Below are 12,486 nucleotides of genomic sequence, written 5' to 3' on the forward strand. Positions count from 1 at the left end.
GTGTGGAGTATTGCGGAATTGTGTGGTGCAGTGTTGAGTAGTGTGGCATAGTGTGGAGTGGTATGATGCAGTGTGGTGCAGTGTGGGGTATCATAGAATCATAGAATTTACAGTACAGAAGGAGGCCATTCGTCCCATCTAGCCTGCACCTGCCCTTGGAAAGAGCACCCCATTTAAGCCCACACTTCCACCCTAACCTAGTAACCCCACCTAACCTTTTTTGAATACTAAGGGCAATTTAGCATGGCCAATCCACCTAACTTGCACATCTTTGGACTGTGGGAGGAAACCGGAGCACCTGGAGGAAACCCACGCAGAGTAGTGTGGTGCAGTGAGTTATGGTGTGGTGCAGTGTGGGGACAGTGTGATGTGGTGTAGTGGGGTGCAATGTTGTGTAGGATTACATTCCGGACTCGCGTCTTCTTTGAATGTCCAGGGAGTTTGGGGAGTCTGTAGTTCTCTGTAGTATAAGTTATTGTGACGTTTGAAATTTGGCATTCCTGTGTTGGCCCTGATGAATATGATATGAAACCTCACCATACTCTTAATCGGCAATATTCAAGCGTCTTATTTCTACCTTTAACTTATTGAAGTGTTATAGAATCATAGAATTTACAGTGCAGAAGGAGGCCATTCAGCCCATCAAGTCTGCACCGGCCCTTGAAAAGAGCACCCTACTTAAGCCCACATCTCAACCCTATCCCCGTAACCCAGTAACCTCACCTAACCTTTTGGATACTAAGGGGCAATTTGGCATGGCCAATCCACCTAACCTGCACATCTTTGGACTGTGGGAGGACACCGGAGCAACTGGAGGAAACCCACACAGACACGGGGAGAAAGTGCAACTCCACACCATCACCAGAGGCCAAAATTGAACCTGGGACACTGGAGTTGTGAGGCAGCAGTGCTAACTACTGTGCCACCGTGCTGCCCATGGTGTTGTTTTCAATAAAGTAAAGTTGGGGTCAGGGATTCGAACAGATTTTTGCTTTTGTCATCCACTATCAGCATCATGCATTCATAATACACACAAAAAGTTGCAATCCGCTAACTAGCTCATCTTCAGAAAGGTAGTGCCTACTATTCTTCTGCAACATAATGTTTCTGATCTTAGCGAGATTCCAATTTGAAGTCCAACTCCTGAATTGGAAAGAGATTCAGTCTACGCCTTCATCACCATGAGATCTTGCCCACTCACCTGAAACAAAACCTTCTCTTTCACAACCAATAGACAAAGAAGGCTGATTGGGACCCAAATGCCAAAGGTGAAGGCCCAATGCGTCATTCATGCATTAATTGTCACCCAGCTTTGCTTTCAGTAGAGGAAAAGACTGACAGGTGTGTCATTTACTTCTGTAAAATGTTGAAGTGATAATATGAGTCGGAAATCTAGTTGATCATCATAATCTTATAATATGTTAAGCAAGCGATTTGACAACCTTGGTCTTGAGCTCATAATGTCAAAGCAGAACCACCACGTAAGGAAGGTAGAGGTTGGAAAATTTTCACCTACATCAGAGTAGTGGATATACACAATAACCATCCAGAAAAAGCATGTAATGGTGGGCTAACTTAAGAAAGAACTGGCTAAAAGTTTGGTCACAAACAGTACAGAACGCTAAAAGAATAGAACATAAGGAATAGAGGCTGGAATGGGCTTCCAGGTCTGGTGTGCTGTTCGATAAGATCATGGCTGATCGTTTATTTCAACTCCACCTTATTGCACTATCTCCCTATCTATTAAATTCCTAAGTATCCAAAAATCTACTGATCTCCTTCATGAATAAACTCAGTGATTGAACATAACAGCTCAGCGGGGTAGAGAATTCCAAAAATCCACAACCTTTTGAGTGATGAAATGTCTTCTGTTCTCAATACTAAATGATCGCCCCTTTATTCCAAAACTTTGATCCCTTCTTCTAGACGCGCCAGCCAGTAGTACTAACCTCTCAGCATCACCCTGTCCAGCCCTCTAAGAATATTCTGCATTGAATCAGATTATTTCTCACTCTCATTTGTATGGAATATTGGTCTAGTTTGCTCTGCTTCTCCACACAGACAATTCCTTGATTGAAGGAATCAGCACTCCCACGAGGGCAAGCATACTTTTCCTTTGGTAAGAAGATCAGGCCAGAGAATCTGAGTTCCTGACCAAATCGGGGGAGGCGCCACAATTGCGATGCTCCGCCCCCTCCAAAGCAGCATACTCGGAGAGTATGCCGCACCACGTATCGACGGTCTCAGGACTTTGCCTGAGGCCCGACCCCCGATGTTCCGCCCCCGACCGGCCGAGTTCCCGACGACATGGGACATGTGTGGTCTCACCCGTCGGGAACACGGCATGGCGGCTGCTGATTCAGTCCAACGCTGCCACAGTCAGGGGAGGGCCGGTCCGCAGGCAGGGGGGGAACATTATTCAGGTCTGGGGGCATTGTGGGGGGGTCCGAGGCACGCGAGCCAGTCGAAGGGGGCCGGAGCAGCTGCCGCCATGAAGCGGCCCCCGCATGCGCATGCGTGGCCACGGACCCGGCAATTCTCGGGGGCGTATCGGCAGCTAGAGCCGGCTGCTCTATGCTGCCGTCCTGCTAGCCCCTAGCAAAACGGAGAATCAGTGGCTGTTTTGCCCCATTATTTCTGCCGTAAAATGTTATCGTTCCCACGCCGGCGTGGGGACATAGCCCCAGAATTGGAGAATCCAGCCCCAGAACTATAAACAGTACTCCAGATGTGGCCACACAAATACCCTATACAATTTCAGTTACACTTCCTTACTCTTCTTTTCTGATCCCTTGGTATAAATACCATTTGCTTTACCAATTGCCCTGCACGTTAACTTTGTGACATGTATACTAGAATTTCCAAGCCCCTCTGAATACCAACATTTCCCAGTGTTCACCATTTATTAAATATTCCGTTTCTCTACCAAAGTGGATACACTCACACACCACCACGTTGTGATTCCTCTGCAATATTTTTTCCCACTTACTGAACTGAATATAACACTTTGTAGCTGATTACTAGCTTCCTCAGTCTCTCCGAATTTTGTAATGTCTGCAAATTTGGATACTCAAGCCCCTCATCTAAGTCATCCATAGAGATTACAAATAGCTGGGATCCTTGTGGTACCCCACTAGTTACAGCCTGCCAGCCCAAAAATTACCCGTTTTTCCTCCTACTCTCTCTTTTTGTGTTGTTGACCAATCCTTAAACCATGCTAATATATTTTCCCCACTCTCATGAGCTCTTATTTTATGTCACAATATGACCTCTTATTGACTGCTTCTTGAAAATCCAAATACAGCATATCCTCTGAATCCCCCTCATCTACTCAGTTATTTGTAACTCCAACAGATTTGTCAAGCCTAATTTCCCCTTCATAAATGCCTGCCCAATAATAAGCCAGGATTTTCTGGCCGCACCAGTAAATCCCTTCATTCCAGGAATATTCTAGTATAACGGGATTTCCCTGCGATGGATGCGGCGAGTCATTGGTCACTGGCGGGATCTTACAGACCCACCAACGTTTAGGGACTTTGCATGGCCTGTCCACCATGCCGCTGGGGAACCCGCCACAGTGGGTCGATTTCAGCAGGACTGGCAGATCCTGCCAGTGGGAAAGGCTGGAAAATCCTGCTAAAGTTACAGAATGAGATGGTCAAATACTCTATGGAATATTATGGGACTATAGCAATGCCGTCTTTGGAAAATAACAGGACATCACTGAATAACACAGGCTCCAAGGTTGGATAGATTAGAAAAGGCTTTACTTGACTACCTCTGGTGTGACCAGAAGAAACTCTGAATTTTCCTCAGTAAATTGAATCTACAAGCAAACAAATTGTATATTTGGACTATTCTAATATATTTTTCATGATATCAGGCATAATATTCTATGCACTATACATTACCCTATTCTGTTGCCAAATCTACCCAGTTTTGTTAATCTCACTGTAGTAGTTGTATGCTTCAATGATAACCTGTTGTTTACCATTTCTGACATTGCTATAGCCCTGATAACAAAGCTATCTTGATGTTACATGGGGTATTTGTAATGAGTTGTAACTATCCTTATTACCATCCTTCATCAGAACAGCAAATGAGATGAAAGGACAATTGAGCAGTTTTATTTTGCTGTTATTGGCTAAAGGAGAATTCTTTAAACTTACAGCTGAACAAAGAATTCAATGTACTCTTTTGCTCAAAGGCAAAAAAAAGAAATTTAACTTATAACCTCCTGATTGAGGTCAAAGTACGATCATCTGAGCTGAGCTGACACTGAGGTAAATTTTTCTTTGAAAAAGGCCGTTTTAAGCTGCAAGGTGATAACTACCAAATGGGATCTAATGAGTTGTGGCTGTATGAGTTGCTGCAGTGAAATAAACAAGATTGGGTCGATGTGTTATTGAAACAGGTTTACGGACAGAACATGGAATGTCAGAGCTGGTTTCATAAAAATAAGAGAGGATTAATCCAAACAAATTCTTTGCAGGACAGAAGCATGGTTTCCCCTGTTTGTGGAGTGCCAACACAGAATAGATCTCATGACATGTGGAAGAGACCTACACAGAGAAGAGAAAATGTTCACACATTTCATGGCCATTGACCTGTTGAATTACAGCTGTGCAATGTTTCAGGTTTTCAAAAATTCAAAAAATGAAATCAGCAGCATCGAGGGTGGAAAGTAACTATGTTTGACGTTAAAATTTGTCTTATGTTTTCACTAGAATTTGCCTAGAATCAAGATTGCCATCTTGCTATAAAGACTCCAAGTTTTTCAATGAAACCCGGCATATCCAAACGTCCTTGCAGTCTCTTCACAAAATATTGGACATCTAAATATTATTGAAACATTCAGGGTCTCCATATTGAATAAAGCAAAGGTGACATCTTTGCCATTGCAATTTATGTTAACTTCCATTTTTTACTCATTTTGTAACAATAAAATCCAGGCCATCTCCATGCATAAACATATCCTTCAACCTAATCAAGCTTAAACACGTATCTTTGAATGCACAACAATGAAACATGAGTCTATGCTTCATTGGGTGAATTTTTACTGAAACAGATTTGCTTGCAAACATCATGGGCGGTATTCTCCGTCCCAGAAGCCAGCCAATGGAGTTTCCCATTGTGGGCACCTCAACGGTGTGGGGAAATCTGCGGGCATGAGTGCGCTGCCGGTGAAACGGAGGATCACGCCGATGGAGAATCCAGCCCGATATCTTTCTGTTCTAAGGTTAGGTAATGCAATTGTTCACAACTATTTCACAGACACATCTCACAGGGACTTACCTGTTAATTCTAGAGATACTGGAAGTTCCCAGCCTTCTGCAAAAAAAGTCATACATATAAAGCACCCACAAATATTACTCACGTAACATCTGGAACATGTAAATAAAAAAATACCCACACTATGCGAGTTATTTTTGTGAAATTAAATAACAACTGCACTCTGTACAAATTCAAGGCCTTCACCATTTGTTAGCTGTGTTGGGGCTTTAGTTCAATTTGGATACTCAATGGTATCATTTCCACTTGTTGTCGCACTCTAAAATTCAGCTCTGTAATTCATGTTTCTGCTTACTTCCACCTTACACCAGGAGTTACCCAGTGATGGAGTTTCATCATGCGTTTCCTCTCAAACAGGCAGAAAAACTGTGCAAACAGCTAAGAGAAATCACGAAAAGCAACAAAACAACCAAACCTCCAAGGATTCACCTGAACAATGTTCGCACAGTACGAAACAAGGGTGTTTGGCACTACAACAAAGCATTGGGGCACAGGTCGACACAAAGGAAACGTAATATTGAATTAGAGTTAGCATTTACCAAATCACACTGGGAAGCCTGAATTCATTTGTTAGGAACTTTACAGACAGATGGAAGAAATAATAGCTATGTATGATCAAAGTTGGATGTCTTCTTTGAGATATGGTGGAGGCAGCTCCAAAGTTGGACAGCACAGTTGAGAAATACAAGATCAACATACTTGCATCTTAAGTATTCAAAATTCCTTCTGCAACAAGATATGCATCCAAAGCAATGTACCTTTTAAGAATCACACTGCCAAGAATGGTCAATCCCGTCTGTAAATTTCAACCAATGTTTTCAAAAGTAAAGTGCGACAGACTATAAAAGGTACACTGGTACACGTTTGACATAACAAAGATGAGCAGTTCTATGATGAAATGGCTGTAGAGGCTCCTCAAAACAAATGTTACATCATCAAGAGTTGATTTTAAGGTCAATATGTGTCCAGAATTGTAGTTGTGTGGATCTTTAAAGAAAAAATATGTATCTAACTATATTCCAGTTAAAGGCAATCTTCTGATAATTTTGTACTTTTTGTCATACTTATATTTTTAGCAGTAGCTTGTTAAAGTACATTTGGTAATATATAACCTCAGTGAAAATTCTCAACCTTTTTTTCTGGTACCACTGTATATGGAAGGAGAATTATTTTTTTCTCTAAAATCATGCATAATTATTACACTTAATTCCCAACACTCAAGTGTGAGCTTCTGTTAAATGCATTTATTTTTGGTTAAAGCTTCAAAATGGTTCCAAACTCCTTTGTTTATATGGTGATCTATTCTATTATTGTGCATCGCCAATTCAAGATGTACAATTGAAGCAAATGCACGTACTGCAGATGCTGGCAATCTGAAATGAAAACAGAAGATGCTGGATTGGAAAGAGATGCTGCCAGATCTGATGAGAACTTCCAGCATTTTCTGTTTTTGATGAACATTTGAAGATTTGCACAAGTAATGATTTTTTATTAAACAAACATTGTGACATTAAAAAATGCAGAATGCTGAATACTGGGAAGAGCGTGGTGCGATGGATTGAAAGCTGACTTTTCACGTTTGGGACATGGATTAAAATCCATCTCAAACTGCTAGGATGGAAGTTACTTCTGCCTGTTAATTGTATGTGCAATAACCCTGGGAAATCTCAACCCAGTTCTGAGTGGATGCATATCCACTGCACAAAATAGTCCTTTAGCACTGCAATGAATTGACCAACCCACTGCAAGGAGGCCACTTCATGGCTGACATGACATCCAAACACCAGAGTAGATGGAGCTTTCTTGAGAAATGAGTTGTGCGAGACTAGACCTGGCAGTGTTGAATGCGTTCACAAAACGTCACAACGGTGAAACGCTGAAAGCAAACTTTCAGCTTTGACACCAGCTTTGTTTGTTATTCCGGCTTCTATCCGTGCACTGACCCGCTTGTGGTATCCTCATTTAAACCTTAGCTTTCATATTATATGTTGGAAATAAGCAAATGAAATAGGAACAATGCAATGTTTACCACATTAAGCACAAATAGATTTTAACGAGAAGTCATTAGCCGTCAGAATTTAGAAAGTTTTCAGTCAGGTCAAGATTATTTTCATGGGCAGTAAGGAAAATATATTTTACACTCCAACCTTTACAAATACAGAAGGCTATTCTGCACATTGCTTTCATATATTGATTAGTTTTCAGTCCGTTGGTTACGTTTTAATTCATTGGATCTTCCGAAAGAGTCATATACTTTAAGTACAGATCTGCTCAATAAATGACTTTGTACTGCAGCATATTGTGCAACATTTTGATTTCAAAGACACATGCAAAAACTATAGAAAATCGGTACACTATAGTACACTGTGTCAAGTTATTAGCTACAAATAAAATTGAACTGCATCAGATGAATCATTGATGCATCAAATCAGGCATTTCATCAAAAGTGACACACAGGAACATTTATTGAAAGATTTATTTCTATGTGTAAAATAGAACAAAGTAATGAGAGCAAATGGTTACCTGGGAGTGTATGGTTCTGATGGAGGAGGAGGGATGAAGAGATCCTGAAGTGCAGAACTGTCTCGCTTTGTAGGTGTACAAAGAGTACCGGTTGGCGTGGCAACACTACCAGTTGGACTTTTTGGGATAATTGGCTTTTCAAAAATAAAATAAAAATTAATTATTAACCGGGAAAACAAATGCCTTATTTTAAGAAAATATGTCAAAATGCAAAGACAAAATTAGTTCACAATAAAAATAGAAACAAAAAATAGCAAAAAACAGATACAATTACAGAAGTGGTAACTTACAAAGTCTGCTATATGATCAGGAGACACAAAGATTGCCAGAAATTCAGATTTAAGATGGACAGGTCGTCGCTTTTCTAACAGTATATCAATATGACAAAATAAATGATCTACCATGCTGCAATTATTGCTATTCACTAGATGTCCATGTCAGTTAGGGCAGATGTTGTTTTCTATGAGTCCCAACTTCCATCCTTCCCTCACTGACTGAAAGGCCTGTGCTTTCAGAGTTTGTTGAACTTTCTCTTGAGAGCTTATCAAAGGCTGATCATCCCTTCCAGTCTGCATTCGATATCACCCATTAATTATCACTAATTTCCATGAGCAGGTACAAAGCATACGCAGGACAAGCAGAGATTTCTGTCAGCTAAGTTCCCAGACAAGCTGCCACCCTTGTGCAAGTCCTTAAATATTCAACAAAACAAGTTGAGTGTGTTTGGTGCTCCTAATTTGCAAGATTTGTGTTTGACATTTGAAGCCCATTTCTGTAACAGGAACACAGAACATGGACAGCTCTGCATCAAACAGCTGAGAGACTGTTTATAAAAGAAACACGAAAGAGAAAGTCAACTTCGGGCAGCACGGTAGCACAAGTGGATTGCACTGTGGCTTCACAGCACCAGGGTCCCAGGTTCGATTCCCTGCTGGGTCACGGTCTGTGCGGAGTCTGCACGTTCTCCCTGTGTCTGCGTGGGTTTCCTCCGGGTGCTCCGGTTTCCTCTCACAGTCCAAAGACGTGCAGGTTAGGTGGATTGGCCATGATAAATTGCCCTTAGTGACCAAAACAAAGGTTAGGAGGGGTTATTGGGTTATGGGGATAGGGTGGAAGTGAGGGCTTAAGTGGGTCGGTGCAGACTCGATGGGCCGAATGGCCTCCTTCTGCACTGAATGTTCTATGTAACTGTTGTTATTAGTCATCATCATGTCCTCATGATGTCAGGAACATCTCACAAGCATTTTCTCCCATGGTTCAAGAATGTGAGAGACTGTAGACCTACTCCATCAGCCCCACCCAGGCATTTTGAATGAGGCTCGTGATTGGAGGGTACATATCAGCTCCTAAGAAGGCAATCTTCTTTTGCAGCATTTCTTGCAGTAGGACCCCTTGATTAGCATCTGTGAAAGAAGTAGGCATGTTCTTTTCCTGCACAGTTGCCATACTCGAGTACAAACAGAAAAATGGCAAACTCATCTTCAATTTAATTACAAGTATGAGCCCTTTTAGGAGCTGGTTATCCTATACTGTTGTCGGAACATCAGCTAATCTGTTTACAGGCACACACTAATTATTATAATAAGCTTTCATTACAAAATAACCCGAGGTCAGCCATTTTTAACACTTCCAGATGTTACTTTTAAATTTAAATAATTCAAAATACTTTTCAAAAACTTTATTCATTCATAGGCTGTGGGTATTGCTGGCTAGACCACCATTTATTGCCCATCCCCAACTACCCTGCTACTTTGTTGAACCACTGCAGTCCATTGTAGGTTGACCCACAGTGCCGATAGGGAAGGAATTCCAGGATTTTGACCCAGCGACAGTGAAGGAGCGGTGATACATTTCCAAGCCAGGTGAGTGAATTGGAGGGTAACTTCCAGGTATTAGCGATCCCATATGTCTGCTGCCCTTGTCATTCTAGGTAGCGCACGTAGGTTTGGAAGGTGCTGTTTCAAGAGCCTTAGTGAGTTCCGGCAGTGCATCTTATAGATGGTACACATTGCTGCTATTCTGCATCGGTGGTGGAGGGAGTGAATGCTTGCAGATGGGGTGCCAATAATGAGGGCTGCTTTGCCCTGGATGGTGTCAACCTCCTTGAGTGTTGTTGGAGTTGCACTTATCCAGGCAAGTGGAGAGTATTCCATCACACTCCTGATTTATGCCTTGTAGATGGTGGACAAGCTTCGGGGAGTCAGGTGGTGAGTTGCTTGCCACAGGAATGCTTGCCTCTGACCTGCTCTTTTACCTATAGCATTTATGTGGCTAGTCCAGTTCAGTTTCTAGTCAGTGGTAACCCCTAGAATGTTGATAGAGGGGGAATTGATAATGGTAATGCCACTGAATGTCATGGGGTGATGGCTAGATTACCTCTTGCAGGAGATGGTCTTACCTGTGTGGCGTGAATGTTACTTGCCACTTTTCAGCCCTAACCAGGATATTGTCCAGGTCTGGCAGCATTTGAACATGGACTGCTTCCCATTGGGACATTATCAATTTGTCAAATTATAATCCGACTATATAAAAATTCTGAGCACTCATTTTTCAGGGATCCGACCAATTGGGTTATTCTCTCTGGAGCTTGAGGTTACTTCTTAATTAATTATTTCATGGGATGTGGGCATCGCTGTCAAGGCCAGTATATTTTGCCCATACCTAATGGCCCCTGAACTGAGGGGTTTACTGGAGATTGCAGAGGATGATTATGGGTCAACCACATTGCTGTGGGTCTGGAGTCACATATCGACCAGGCGATGTAAGGATGGCAGATTTCATTCCCCAAAATACATTAGTGGACCAGATGGGGCTTCATGAGAATCAATGGTAGTTGCCATGGGCACCTTTACTGAGACTAGGTTTATATTCCAGATTTATTAACTGCATTTAAATTCCACCAGCTCCCATGGTAGGATTTGAACCCGTGTCCCCAGATCATCAGCCTGGGCCTCTGCTACAGTGTCATTGCCATTGTTTTCCCATTGCATCATTGTGCACCTGAATATTCTGTGACAAAGAGGATGAATAATGTTGCCCAACTGAACAATGTCAAATGTTGATGTGCTAACTGCTCCTAAGGTTAAGTTCAAACATGTTTCCTCATCGTAAAAATGATCCCTACTAATAAGGAAACGAGGGTGCAAGGCTTACATCTTGTAATTTCAGAAAGGGATCTCACATTACACAAAGGCTGTGTTATTCTGTGTAAATATTGCAACAATGCTGCACAAAGCTCTGTTCAACATCCTGTATTTGTGAAAGGTGCTATATAAATGCAAGATTTTTTTTCTTTCTTCCAAATACATAGTTTTAATTATACTAAAAGAGGTCACCCTATAATAACAAGTGAGAGTCACAAGCTCGTTACACAAAGATAAAACATGGCGGAAATTTAAATATAAAACAGAAAATGTTGGAAACATTCAGCAGGTGGGGAGAGAAAAGAGTTAATGGGGAAGATTTTGCACCCGCGTCAGTGAGAACGGCTCCGCGGGCGCAAAATCTCACGAGAATCGGGAATCGAGATTCTTGCCAGCGAGATCTCATTTCCTGATTTTTCCCACCCCTTGCCGGTGACATAACGACGTTCACAAAGGGCGAGAACCTTGTTTTAATAGATTTACTTACATTTTAATATCATTACTGACACATCCCACCACATGATCCTTGTGGAGAGAAAGAGAGTGGGGGGCAGGGTATATTTCCCGTGCTAATCGGAGTGTGTTTAATTTCTTTGGAGCTGGCAGTGCTGGCTCTGCCAGGCCCTGGCCACCACAGTGACAGTGCAAACTATGCCCTCTGAGTTTTTTTTTCAAGAGTGGATCAAAATCGGGACTAAACATTGGACACTGAAAAAATATGGGAAATTTCCACGCAATGTTTCAGGCCGTCCATCAGAAAGGGAAAATGGTATGGGCTTAACAGGTTTTAAGCAAGTACAGTGGTAGGGAAAATTATTAAGATGCTGATTTATTATATGATAGGAATCAGAACACAGCACAATTTCAAAACGTTTTCATTTAATTATAAGCTAATGAAAGACATGGGTTTTTTCACTTATAATTTTCCCAATAATTCACTCAGCCACCCAGGTGATTTATCTTGGGAAACTAGAGGAGACAGATGATCCAACACATTATATTTTGATGAAGAGATCACTTTATACAAAATCTGAACTATCAGAGCAGTTTTAATCATTGCTCTAGAATCGTTGTCTAGATGTCGAAAGATCCATCAAAAGTTTTTTTTCCTACTAATTTCTTAAGTCAATTTGATCAGGAATCCTTGTCAGGGGAAAGGAACTAGCAAATTATTCAAGAAAATGAAGACTATGGGGAGAGAACAGGTTTTCCAAGACTTGAGAAATTAATTTTATAGTATAGCAACATGATTTCCACTCCATGACCCATATTTGATTTATCTTTCAATTTTCCACAATAACCATCCCTATGGGGCTCTGATTACTAATTTAGTGCCATTGTATATTCAATATGGAACAATTTATGTGCAATGACCCATGTCTATTAGAATAGAAAATGAGTGGAGTACTGCCCAATCTCGTTACACTATGTTAAATGGAGCTGATAGAAAAAGGACTTTTATTATGATTTAATTTGGGACTGGATTTGAACTTCGGTCCTGGAAGTTTAAAGCTCCGTGCTATCCAAT

At 41.5% G+C, this 12,486-nt stretch overlaps 1 protein-coding gene across 4 annotated transcripts in view; it reads right to left on the reverse strand.

The window, feature by feature from the left end:
* cnksr2a (connector enhancer of kinase suppressor of Ras 2a) overlaps positions 1–12,486 on the reverse strand; it is an 842,905-nt gene that overhangs the window by 306,487 nt on the left and 523,932 nt on the right. For 2 of the 4 annotated variants that reach the window (XM_072514073.1, XM_072514070.1), the window contains exons 10-11: positions 7,816–7,949; positions 5,296–5,331 (exon numbers count right to left, since the gene is read on the reverse strand). In XM_072514073.1, coding sequence (XP_072370174.1) covers positions 5,296–5,331; positions 7,816–7,949 — 170 coding nt within the window. The remainder of the gene's footprint in view (positions 1–5,295; positions 5,332–7,815; positions 7,950–12,486) is intronic. The other 2 variants (XM_072514072.1, XM_072514071.1) reach the window with 1 other exon arrangement.

The sequence above is a fragment of the Scyliorhinus torazame genome, chromosome 8, assembly GCF_047496885.1.
Source record: "Scyliorhinus torazame isolate Kashiwa2021f chromosome 8, sScyTor2.1, whole genome shotgun sequence".
Classification (NCBI taxonomy): domain Eukaryota; kingdom Metazoa; phylum Chordata; class Chondrichthyes; order Carcharhiniformes; family Scyliorhinidae; genus Scyliorhinus; species Scyliorhinus torazame.